The sequence below is a fragment of the Neodiprion pinetum genome, chromosome 3 (assembly GCF_021155775.2).
Source record: "Neodiprion pinetum isolate iyNeoPine1 chromosome 3, iyNeoPine1.2, whole genome shotgun sequence".
NCBI classification, from domain to species: domain Eukaryota; kingdom Metazoa; phylum Arthropoda; class Insecta; order Hymenoptera; family Diprionidae; genus Neodiprion; species Neodiprion pinetum.
Window position 1 is genome coordinate 34,714,979 of NC_060234.1, and position 13,490 is coordinate 34,728,468.

The 13,490-nt window shown below is 34.6% G+C and overlaps 2 protein-coding genes across 4 annotated transcripts; one reads left to right on the top strand and one right to left on the bottom strand.

The window, feature by feature from the left end:
• Nucleotides 1-1,485: 1,485 nt before the first annotated feature.
• Nucleotides 1,486-6,362, bottom strand: SF2 (splicing factor 2). Its single transcript, XM_046617615.1, has 4 exons — nt 6,077-6,362; nt 4,080-4,473; nt 3,481-3,675; nt 1,486-2,466 (listed from the first exon to the last, which is right to left on the bottom strand). Exons 1-3 carry the CDS (start codon nt 6,244-6,246, stop codon nt 3,484-3,486), a joined length of 756 nt encoding a protein of 251 aa, XP_046473571.1. The 5' UTR covers nt 6,247-6,362; the 3' UTR covers nt 1,486-2,466; nt 3,481-3,483.
• An 878-nt stretch (nt 6,363-7,240) lies between these two features.
• On the top strand, nt 7,241-10,570 carry LOC124213729 (dynein light chain 2, cytoplasmic). 3 transcript variants are annotated; one of them, XM_046615322.2, is made up of 3 exons: nt 7,241-7,418; nt 9,201-9,318; nt 10,022-10,570. In XM_046615322.2, exons 2-3 carry the CDS (start codon nt 9,211-9,213, stop codon nt 10,181-10,183), a joined length of 270 nt encoding a protein of 89 aa, XP_046471278.1. In that variant the 5' UTR covers nt 7,241-7,418; nt 9,201-9,210; the 3' UTR covers nt 10,184-10,570. The 3 variants fall into 3 exon arrangements, with proteins under 3 accessions (XP_046471278.1, XP_046471279.1, XP_046471277.1); XM_046615323.2 differs by lacking the exon at nt 7,241-7,418 and adding an exon at nt 7,717-7,820; XM_046615321.2 differs by lacking the exon at nt 7,241-7,418 and adding an exon at nt 7,773-7,792.
• Nucleotides 10,571-13,490: the final 2,920 nt, after the last annotated feature.

Consider the following 13,490-nt stretch of genomic DNA (forward strand, 5'->3'; position numbering starts at 1 on the left):
TCCTGTCCCATCCACTTGACAAGTCCAAATGGTATGTATTATATTATCCATTGAATTTATCCAGATCGCAGAATCCTCCATGCGTAATAATCAATCCCGCGAGGCTTCTGAATCCCAATAAATTCCAGTCCTGTCCATCTCCCCGTTCCTTTCGCAGCAGATATATTTTCGCGGTATCCAAATCCACAAAAAACTATAGTCCGTTCACGTCAAAATAAGAAAGTCTCAATTAAGTGAAATCCTCTTCTTTCCGTTTTGCATTTCTTTTAAATATAAATGATGCGAATATTAAACACTGGTATTTATATGTTTTAATAAGTTCGAAGTATATCGTTAAAAGTGTGATTTAAACATTTTTAGTTTAACCAAAGTATAGCATTGTTGAAGTCAAACAAAAACCGATAAAATTGGCATTAATAGAACTGTTCTTGTTGAAGCTTCTCTGTTTATGATATCAGATTCCTGAGATAGAAAAACAACTTTGAAGCAAAATAATATTCCAATGATGTTAAAGTTCAAAATATAATTATATACAACTATCCATGTATTTTTTGAGATGATTGCATAGTTAATGTATAGACCTTTAGATTGATTTTAACACATTCGAGACCAGGAGTGTAGTTGGCTATAACTTGTTTAACATAGTATGCAGAATGTTTCACAATCAATCCAAGGGTTTAAACAACATTTTGTTAGCACTAACTATTTTTCTCTAAATTTGAGCAATCGTACTAATAGTAATCATACTAATATCAATTACTAATGCAAAGTATTACTATATATCAGAGAGAAATGCAAAAAGATGATCATAATATTGTAAGAATGGTGTGGTACTTTATTTTGATTGATGCCTGGATATAAAACTCCTGGGTATAAGCTACAGAAAAAAAATGTGATTTATTGAAGAACTTTGATTGGTAGTGAAAGATGTTTCAATATTGACACATGGATATTTACCACTCACAAATTTTTCAGCTTGAAACAAAAAAAAAAAAAAAATAATAAAACTTAAATGAAATGAATATGCATATGAATTTTTAAAGAACAAATCATCTCAACTTGATACATTAAAACATGGTATATGTTCTTGATGTTTTAGCCACGTTTAAAAATATTATTAAATTTCTACACTGAAGTGTTTGTGGATGGACGTGAACAGACTGTAATTTAGGAAGAAAAAAGGAAGAAACACGAAAAAAACCACGTCAATTTCACGGAGTTTTCAATGGACTTGCCAATGTGTATCAGCTTGAATCCAATCCCAGCTAATCGATAATCCTCGAATCGAATATATCCTTGCTTGAGGATCGCGTTCCTGAATTTCCTCTTGTCCAAATTTATCCTTAATCCTGATTATCCTCACTGCGACTTATCTTTAATCCGCTTAAATTTATGCTCCATACAAATCCATCCAAAATGCATTCCATCCCATCCCATCGTCAAGTATGAACGAAGCATTATATCCATCCAAGAAGTAACATCGTGTAGTTTCTCAGTTTTTCATTCATTGTGTTACAATCCAATCCAATATACAAAAGAAGAAAAAATACATTAGTTTCTTGATACAATAATAGATAATCGATATCAGATTCGAAACTTTAAACCCCAAACGCGTATTCTGCAATCCCTAAGCGATTGTAACGACAACAGGAATGAATCTTTGTATTTCTTTTGAATTATGAACACATATTAACTCTGTAATAGAATTAAATATATTTTAAAATACAATGAAAATACGTTATAGGCTATTCCTCTGTTGCAATCGAAGGAATCGCTTCAAGATTCAGATAACATATAATTGGTGTGATATCGTTTTGCGACGAGTTGTGTAAGGAACATTGCTGAATTTGAGCATGCAACTCTGACCTATGACTCGTATATACAATTGATAATATTCTCAAAGGAATGGATATTTTACTTAAACATTTATAATATGTAATACATGTAAATATATTCAGATGTTCCCATTGGTAAAAATATTTATAATATTCAGAGCCTCTTTGCATTATCGACTCAGAGCGAAAGCTTATAAATATGTGTGCAGTTAGAAAATCTTTTCACATTTACATCTTTTAAGCACAGGATTGAGTTATCCATCAAAGACTTATAGAAATGGATTGGTGGTTTTAATAATGCAGGAGAATACGTTTTACTTTCTGCATAAGCTTTAAAATGACTATACTTTGTGGTTTGCCACGTATATGCTTTGAAAAAGTGTTTTTCACAATCCATTTTCATAAGTGTTAAGACTTATGAATACTGAAACTTGTCTGTTGCAGATAGTTTTCTCATTAAAAGTTATAAACGTATTAAACATAAGGTGGGAGATGACGCGGTGTACAGCATGTTATGAGTAAAAAGATGCAGTGGGGTTGTCAGCGCAATGTCTCGCAATGCTCATGATCACCAAATCATTGTTCTCATATTTGGCTACCATGAGGTCTCATCTGACAAAGATCTGTTATCCTGCAATAATAATTATGGCTTAAAACAATTTTTATGGGCAAAAAATAAAACATTAAATCACGCGTTGATCCGTATTTGTAGATGATAATGATATATCACGTCATATTTGTTGTGAATTGCGAATTTTACGCCAGCTCCGGATCTACAATCCTATCCCTGATCTAGCTGATAATGATAATTAAGCGGGATTGCAAACATTATTCCTTTACATGGGCATAGTAAAGAATATGCACATGTGCGCATTTTAATATTATGGTACCAAGAAATGGAACGAAGACTTTATGTAATATTCCAAGAAATTGCAGATTGATTTGATAAAACAATAGTGGTACAGAATTATTCGACATATCGAATATTACTCACGATGTATATTCAAAAATTTCGGCAATCACTATAGGTTTCGGTGACGATTCATATCTTGTATCAAAGCACTATTATGTTTAAAAAAATGTGGCCGTTAAAGATGTTTTCCTTGAACTTTTGTAATTGTCTAGTTCAATTGGTACAAATTTATTTGAGTAAACCGAACACTGTTAACTTTACAGACATTATGCATGAAAAGCTATTTCAATATCAGAACATCAACCACAATTGACAATTAATAAAACTGATTAGGTTTAACTTGTAGAAAAAAAGTGATGCAATTCACAACAAGTATAATGATAGTATTCAATTCCTTTCAATTTTTCGATGCCAAAAACTTGTCAAGATTTCCCTCTGAAGTGATCAAGAAAGGGATGAAAAATTATTAGGAAAAAGAATCATGTTTATCAAAGACTGTGAAAAATCTTATGTTACACTGCACCTGTGATCGTATGTATTACACAGGTAACAACATACTTGTCAATTATGCAACGACAACCTGAATACAGTTTGTAAAATACAATTTACAATTCATTCAGCCAAGATAAATGTCTTTAGTGAGTCAAAGCAGTGAAAACGAAATTCGGCAAGGCATGAGTGGTTGAAAAATCACTCATATTATCACTGAGGTTATATAGTATTGATACGTACACACTAATCGTATGAGCGAGACCTGGAGCGTGAGCGTGACCGCGAGTAGTTGCGACGCAATGGCGAATAGGTAGGAGAACCACGACGACGTGGACTGTAACTCCTCGAACGAGTACGTCCTCTCTCTCGATCTTCACTGCGGCCGCGATCTCCACTGCTGTGGTCTTCTTTGACACGAATGTATGCAACTTCACCCTGAGAATTGGGATAAAAAGTTAACGTGACAGTCACAACAAATAAGACATTTACGATCATTGTTTAAATAATAATATATTTGAAAAATGCTGAAGTAGTGAGAAACTGTTGTGGCTAAGGCATGTATTAATATTGAGGCAAACAAAATTTATTGTAATTGTCATGAAATAAGGTGCAATCCTTCAAAAAATTTTAGGCCAATTCAATTACTGCAATATTTTTACCTGCAGTACATTAAAAATTAACTTAAATCGATAAGCTAGAATTTTCAGTTTTAGAAAATTACATTTTTTCAATGTCTAGTTTGTCATTTACAGAAGAGAAAATATGTCTGTGATATGGAAAAAGATAGTTCAGTTAATTGCACTCCACTAAATAATTACAAATAAACATAGAAGTTGTACCTCATGCGATCTGAACCTGGAGTCATCTAATTTTTTGACCGCATACTTCATGTCTTCGTAACGTAGAAACTCAACGACACCAGTCCCATCTTTGTAGACATCTGCAAAGCAAACGTCACCTGCTTCGCGCATGTGGTCTTTGAGATCCTGCCAGCTTCCCGAGGATGGCAACCCCGTAACCAATACTCTATACTGAGATCGACGAGCCGGAGGACCACGGCCTCTAGAATTGCTCATTTCACCTCTGCCACCTCTACCGCCACTATCACCACCTCCTGCACCACGTCCCCCGCGAAAGTTGTTACTTGGTCCCCCACCCCTGGGAAATTCTACTCTCAACCTATAGCCATCATAGTCATAACCATCTCTAGCATGTACTGCATCTTCGGCATCCCTGTAATTTCAATATAAACATCTTTATTTATTTATTTATTTTTATTCATTTGATCAAAATGTTTCAGGTGAAGTTTACTGAAGCTGTGTAACTTAAAATTAGTTCACATCATATATGAAATTGGTTTGCAACATGAAACTATCATTCTACAATATGAACTGAATATCTTCGAAAAGATTAGTCAACTATTGGAGATACTTTGAGCATACAAAAGACACTGTCAAGAAGTCAGATTGTTAGAAATTCCTAATCGCCAAACTCTGCAAAATTTGTAGTAACTTTGAAAAAGTTTGCTGTCCAACTGAATGAAATTGAAGACTGATTTACATGACAGCTAGTAAGGTTTACTGTTAAAAAATCTACAATCTTTTTTTAAAAAAATCATGTTTTACTACTCCTCATCAACTATGCAAATCTTGATTCCGAGTAGAACCTGTTTTGTATCATAAAATATATCTGAAACAGTCTTGAGTTTCGATAAACTGCAAGTCGGAGAACCAAAACCTGCGGTTTTTTTATTTTTCTTGTTTTTTTTTTTTTATTTTATTTATTTATTTTTTATTTTTTTGTCGAGTTTTTATAATGTTTGATCTGTTCAGTAAAATTCCTTGATATTTCCCAATTATGCTGTCTTGTAAAAACTATAGGATGCGCAAAGTTAATAATTCAGTAACCTTGCAAAACTTGTATTTTTTAGGTCAGTGTGGCTTGTTGCACTATAAAGTAACCAGACGCACGTCCAGAATTTTTGGCTGAGAGGTTAGCAGACTACGTATTTGGAGTGATATGTAATTCACTTTATAGATGGAATAGACCCAGAGTTTTTGCATACAGAATAACAACTATAACAGCAGCATGGTTGGTAGCCACAAACTGGCAGCGAAATCATTACCCAGTGTGTGTTGGGGTTTCGGATAACAACGCAATATAATAATTTATCAAGCCCGTAGCAAAAGTATGATGAAGGTCGAACTTCTTTCAAAAAATAAGACACAGAAAGTTCTATGGCCCAAAGTCTCAAACCCAAGCTTGCCAGTTCACTGCTCCAGAGCCTTAGCCACTGCGCCACCTGCTCGCTCAAGGATGGAATATACCCGAAAGTATTTTGCTATAATGCCGTGAAATTTCTCGGCTGCCAATCTTGCCGTCATTTACATCCACTGACTGCCAGTGCCTAGATACTGTGGGCTTTAATTGATGTAAAGTTTGAATACAGTCATATGTAATTTCCATTCAAATGTGCGCTCGGTGTAACAAGTTTCACAGTGACTTCTGCAAGCTATGCAATATGCATGAACTCTCATCCGCTAAAACGATTAAGCACAATTTAACTTTAAAGTATCGGCGTGTATTTGTGCATAAATGCGGATACGTGTTAATAGACGTAATTCGCTCATGAATTCAAATGGTTGGTAAATTTGTGGTTGCTATCAAAAATAGATCACGCAATGTAAGTACAAGGTTACGTTGCATAGGCCTAGAGATGAGCATGATTATTAGCGACAAGGGCGGAATAGAGCGCGCTGAGCATAATATGCGATAAACAAGTATGCCCAACACCCGTATGTTAACCTAACAGGTAGAAACGCAAAAAAATACGTACCTTGGGTCGTCGAACTCAACGAAGGCGAATGGCGGCCCCCTACGATTTTTCAAGTCAACAAAGGTAACTTTACCAAATTTGTAGAAAAGATCCTGAATGTCTTTGGTACGAATATCTGGTGGTAAATTTCCCACGTAAATCCTACACTCGTTCCTACCACCGTGAGACATCTTGATTAAACGGAATAACTAACAGAGTCTAGTTAATCATCAAATGCAACAGTGACGATATTTGCGCCTTAATTGTTCACGGCCGCTGCTTCACTCTTAGTGGAACAAACAAGATGGCGTGGCCCGGTCACAGTTCGGAAGCGGATACTTTAATTGATTTGACTAGTCTTTTTGAATTGGTTTAATTAAAACTGAGAAGAGAAAGATTCTTGTGAATAAGAAAAAATTAATCATTATTCATGGGTTGAAGATTTTTCAACTTATTTTCAATGCTACAAACCCGAGAGGGAGCTTTGATTTCAGTTACAGATGTTGATTTGACGGTGACCAATTGTTGCAAGTACGATGTTTTTGTAGTTTTCATTTCACTCCGTACATATATATTCAGGAGAAAAAAATCGATCACTTATGCTTTGATAAACGGAAAAAGGACATATAAATAAAAGCAAGCTGGTGATTGTCAAAGATACGCACGTTACCGTGACGGTTTATTTATATCCGATCCTGAAATTTGTGAAGTCACTATTGAGTCTTAAAAAAATTTTCGTTTTTCCAGAAATTACAGTAGGTAAGTTTAGATATTTGATTACACATGTTACCGTACGAATCCTTCGTTAACGTATCCCATCCCATTTTCGTTTCATGAACTCTAATATTTTACCGTCAATATACTAAATTTCACAATAATCGCTAGACTTGGAGGCGTATGTTGCATTATGTTTTCATTACGTACAATATTAATTGGAACAAGCCAAAATTCCCTGCTGCTGGTGTATATTCGACTTAAAATGGTGAATAAAGAAAAAATAAGTCCGCAAAACTAATAATTTGAACAATAACAAGAAATGATGTGATATTTCTCGCTGCGGGTGTAATAATGTTTGAATAACGTTTGAATGCGTCATCGGTATCCCTTCTTGCGCGGGCTGTACGACGCAAGGCATGCCGGGTTGATAGAGGACCCTGATAGAAGACCCTACACCTCGACCAATCAGGGTCGAGATACGTTGAGGTACAATCTTCAACCCGTGAAGGGATTTTTGGTGTTTGGCTCGAGCGCGGAAAAGTCGCGGAGTAAATTCGGTTTGCCGCGGTAAACTGTGTGAAACGTAATCGAAAGAGCCTCAAGTGTTTGCCAGAATATAAACTAGCTGAGTGTAGCTTTTTAAAAGGTATGTTAACAGCTACTTTACGAAATATTTCAGTTTCAAACGGTCGGGGGGGCAATGATCTTACTGTCAAGTTTGGCTTTCGTTGGCGGTCTCTATATCACCCATTACGTATTCGCGAATATTAAACATGACATATATTCGTTACCAATTACAATTCTATCACTCGTTATTCTCGATCGCGTGCCGATCCTGCGACATATCTTCTTATCGATAAAACAATACCCGTCCCGCGCTTCTCCTCGCGCTTCGCCGTCGCTCCCGCCCGCTTATATTAACCGAGCCTCTTCTGCTGCTGGCGATCTGGCATCTGGTATTGACATGCCGGTATTTGACGTTCACGCCACTGTCAAAATCGCGCGTGTTCTACCTCCGAGGTTCATTTAAAATTAATTCGTATATTAGGTGCGAAACCTCACAAATTACACCTTACTCTCCAAAATTCGTTGTTTTCGTTTCCATAATCTCATCGTCTTCTTTCGTTTGTGCGATTTAGTATATTTCATCTGAGTGCATAGCCCTAAATTTATACTCTGAATCACTCATGTCGATCAAGTAGCTCCAAAATTTACGTGTCAATTGTAATTACGTATCAGACACCCCACTGGTTACTGTCGATGTGCAGTCGAAACTGTATTTCAACCTGCCGACTGAACAAAGTATTTACTCGAGGTAGTGAGACAGAGTTTATTACTATTTTTGTAGCACATATTCAAAGTCTTGTGGCAAGTTGATATATTTTTTTTTCTGCTTACAAATCTTTCAAGTGCTGCTACTGTTGGTTAATTTTCCAAAGGGTACTTTAACGCTGTTTGCGACTTGACAATATTAACCACTGACGAGTATCTGAAAGCTTTTCACTCACTTTTTTCTCAGCAGAATCTTTTACAAAATTTAGAATTATCTTTTTATCACAAAATGAGCAAATGAAATTTTTCTAGTTTACCATGATTGCTATCTATTGAGAAAAGTATTTTACTTTTTTTTTTGTTGGACGTCCTAAAATATCTTGTGGAAAAATTAATGCATCGACTTATAGTTTTGTATAATGCACATGAGCACCCATTAGAATGACGATAAACATGAGAAGGCAGCATAAGAGATAAAATTTTAATTGTATGCTTTGCAAAGATAATAATTCACATTGGCCTACCACCTTGAGAATATTTTGCACTTGAGAACCGGCTCATAAAATTGTAAAAACAGATGCAAAATTTGGAATGTTTATTATTGGTAAAACAAGATACGTACTAGATTATTTGAAACAGTAGGGATTTATTTTATACTCTTGGGCATCTGCTCGTTTTTTTTTTTCTGTTTTCTGATTAATTTTCCACATACCAACTAAATGCATAATGTGGAACGAATGTTTCACTCATTTTGCTACAAACTTGACAAGAATACCAAACAACATGAATATTACAGCTGATTGTAAATATGAAATATTTTTGAAAGAGTAGCCAACTAGAAAGTTTAATATCTAAGGAATCGTGCAAACTTATGAACATCAACATTGACTGATAAATTTCAATGTAAATATGTCCAAAAATAATTAACTTTGAAATTTGGGTCCATTTCTTCTCACTTTCATTTCTAATAATCCCAGCGCAGGTGTCATTTCAATGAATTATTTAATCGTCAGTAATCCATTATATAGCAATCATTTGATTTATTAATACCGAGTAATTAATCGTCTTTGAACATGGTTTACATGCAAGGTTTCAGACAAATACCTATCGGGCCATCATTCTTATCTTGAGAAAAACGTTTCATTGCTGTTTTCAGACCAAACAAGATGTCAGACCGTAAGGCTGTGATCAAAAATGCTGACATGTCCGAGGAGATGCAACAGGACGCCGTGGACTGCGCCACTCAGGCCCTCGAGAAGTTTAATATTGAAAAGGTGAGGGAATTGACTCACAAATTAATTTTTCAAGTGTTCTGAATCTATTTTCTGTGCTCAATTTTTTTCTTTAATCGTCAATAATGTTTATTGAATATTTGAGTAATTGACTGCTACTTACAGATAACCTGACATTTCTTTTTGTCATTACTATCCAAAACTAGAAGTACGAATACTAATTAATGCGCTTTGGGGTTCACTTGGGTGCGAAAGTTCGATAACAGCTTGTCCTAAGCTATTTTGATCTGTCTAAATATAGAGATTAACATGTCTCCCGGAAGTTTCTTAAGGTGTCCTAATAATGGAAGCGTTACGCAAATGAGAGGAAGTTTTTGTTAGTTAATTAAGATAATGACGATATAGTAACCTTAATAAAGCAAACGCTGCAAAAGCAACGTGAATGTTACGTATAATATCTATATTTTGAATTAGCCATTGCAAAAGTGACATATTTCATACTCATATTTGAAGACATGTTACCAATCCATCTTGTCAAATCTGCCTTCATATTTCAAAAGTACAAATTAGGAGTTGCTCACATTTAACATTACTTGTTGTTAATCTCGAAATTTCTCTGATTATTATTCTGGGAGGTGGGTTTTCTTGAAGAAATCGTGTATATACCCCTATAATATTACTTATAACTTGATTTGGTATTTTGATGAATATTTAATAATAAACCTCATGTTTTGGTGTGTTATAGGATATTGCAGCTTTCATAAAGAAGGAGTTTGACAAAAAATATAATCCCACGTGGCATTGTATCGTTGGACGTAACTTTGGTAGCTATGTGACGCACGAAACAAGACATTTCATCTATTTTTATTTGGGCCAGGTAGCCATTCTTCTTTTCAAGAGCGGATAAGCTGGATTCTATCCTCTGTACTATCCCCCTTCCCCCTTCAATCGCTATGTCATCTGAGAAATTAAATTGTATTACATATACAAATATATGATAAGAACTGATTTCAATAAAAAAAAAGGTAAAGGAGGGTCCTGAAAGATGGCATATATGACGCAACAATCTCGTTTGTTCTCCAATTGCGTATTGGACAACAATATATGGACTAAAATATAAATCTATTTGTGTAGAGAATCTAAGGGTTGGGGGACATATAAGAATATTGACATACTACCTTACACGTTGAAATGTATTGCGTATGCCAAGAAAAAAAAAACAAAAAACTTTGTTGTGTTCTTGTTTCTATTAGGTATATACTACGTGTAATCAGACCTTACTCGTGATAATGTACAGTTACTCAGGGTTCTCCACCTTATGTTCATCGTTGCAGTTTGGTACTGCGTTATTGTTCAGGATCACGAAAATGCAACGTGTTGACTAGTCTGTGTATACATTATGTCAGAAACTAGATCCCCTGGTGCTGGAAATTATCACTAGCGAACACTGATTAAGCTAATAATTACAATTTACCATAATTAACAACAAAAATTTCGAAATTTTCCCTACTTAGCCTTACCCCCTCCTCCCCCACAATGCTACACACAATGAATAATTAGTTGAATGATTTTTTTTACTTGTTTGATGACGTTTTGTTTAATATTAAGATGAAGAGGAGTATTAAAAATTTAACGTGCCGATGAAAGCATCAGATTTTTTTTTATATATATATATATACACACACATATATATATTATACATTGAATAAATATTAATTACATAACAATTGAATATCGATTTTCATAAAGAAGGAAAAGAGAAAGAACGATACTACTTAATACTATTAGAAACATTCGTGTTACTATTGTTGTATTTTGTAACTGACACTGGATTTTTCACTGGCGTTTTATCAGGGCGATGCATACTTAAAAATCAGTGGTATGTTCGGGCTCCAGAATTGCTTCAGACAATGTTTGTCTGTTCCATCGTCACTATTGATCATTCAATACTCCATACGCTAATTACACATAACATAATTAATAAATAGATTATACAAATATGCTATTTATACATAGTGCAATCCACATGCGATATTCTCTAATTCAGAATGAATCGGGTTTGCGCCCTGCAAATAAATTATATGTGTTGCTATAAGAGTAACAACGTTTTTCCAAATTTCAGGCCTCAGCATGATTTTAATTAACCATCATCTACGCATATAGTGCGTACCTTTAGGTAATATTTTCACAACATTGATAGCGTTGTAGGGCTTAAGGATTGCCAGAACACAAGGGCAAAAGTCAAAAAACTAGGAGAGAATTGTACCTCTTGAGTGTTTAGAAAGCATAATCTCACAATTTATTGGAAATAAGCACTTGAAACATTTATTATTATTGCTTGAATAGTTGATTAATTCATCAAGTTATTCAAATCGTAAGTCTTGCAAGTCTGGACCATTGTTGGAATCTGTGTCATTCACTTATTCATTACATTTAATATAAATTAATAATAAAGTATACTTGTTTTTTTGAAATCCAATTTCCTTTTCGTTTTTTCCTAAGTATCACTGAATTATTTGCCTCATCCTTTTACTTAAGTGTGTCACGATAAGTATATATCGTACACATTTATTATTTACATCTAGATTGGACCTAATTCTGTCATCTCCTAGCAGAAGAATTCTCCTTTGAGGAAATTATTCTCACTCTAGATCTGAAACTGTGATTCCAAATGCACAGATTCTAGTAACTAAGCTATTTCATAAATCTGAGAAAATCGATTGTTTAATGCGAAATAATGAGTAATGAGAATTGATTATAGTTATCCTACCCTAATGCCATAATGAATCATACTTTAAACCTATTTTTACTCAAACATCCACTATTTTGGGATCTGGGTGTCGCATCAAACAGCTTAGAACAGGGTGAAATAATTTTGTGACTTGAAGATTGTAAGATGCAAAATCTTTGCTTCTTCGAGTGCTATACCCTGGATATTTGCAAGTGTTGTGCTAGTTCAACAATTTTTCAATTACATTTTTATTACGAAAATCTGGAATAAATCAACAAACATAACGAAATTCTTGGCCTATGTGTTGGATAGTTATGAGTTTGTGGTTTGAAGAATTCTCTAATATCAGAAAATGCAGAACAGCACAGTACTATGGAAATACGGATTCTTCTGAATTAACTGTTGACCCGATTAATGAAGATTAAGTTGAAATAGTTTAAGTGTATCTCACGCCACAGTTTCTTCCTCACTTGCATAGCAATCTCGTCAAATATTTGGAATAAGTATTATAATCCCATATACATAGCTGGAAAATGAAAGTATACTTTTCAACTTGAATGTTGGAGACTGAATCGACGTTTCTGTGTGAGAAGCGACCCATAGTCTCAAAAAACTGACGTGCCACCAGCCTAGCAATTGTACACACAATTTTTTTTTTCACCACAAGTGATTAATTATCCTTCACAATGTCGAACTTCTAAACTAGTATGACCACCTTTGTACACAGCCTGAAATAAGTTTCATTGATTTATGTCACAGATTATTCTGTGTAGCAATCATCTTGCATCCTCGCACCACCTGTATCTTGGCAATGATTACTACGTTCGCAAGTTATTAGATAGACATTTTTTCAATCTTCGTACATGCTCCAGTATTAACTAGTTTTATCAACGAGACTTGGGCGAATTTATGATGTGTCGGATACCTCATGTTGGCTATTAAAGTTTAACTATGGAATCTAGCAGATAAATGCTTGACAGGCGTGTCTCAAATTTTAATATTACATAACTTTATCATATGTATAGGTATATTAATTGCATTATACAGCAAAAATTAAGATAGTGATGATATTTGACAGTAAGCATTATTGTAAGGCAAACATGAATTTCCTAGAAAAATTTTATAAAACTGGAGTGTATGCTAACTTAGCACGCTGCAATTGGATAATTGCGGTGTATTATATTCGAAATTTGGCAGGGTACAGTGATATTCAATGACAAAAACAAGACATAAAATTTATACAACTTGAGACACAGCCTTAAACAATTCCTGTGGGGGAACGGTATTAATTTAATGTTGTGGATCTCTGGATGGAATGTACTGCGTGTGTATTTACTTGTTCTATCTGAGGCTGCTGTTTTCACTACTAAATATTAATACAGTTGTCCCTGAAAGTACTCGTGATTATTATCCTGATTACATGTCCTTTTCGTGTCCTACACATGTTTTAGATAAAAATTATCAAAAACGATAACGAGCATGA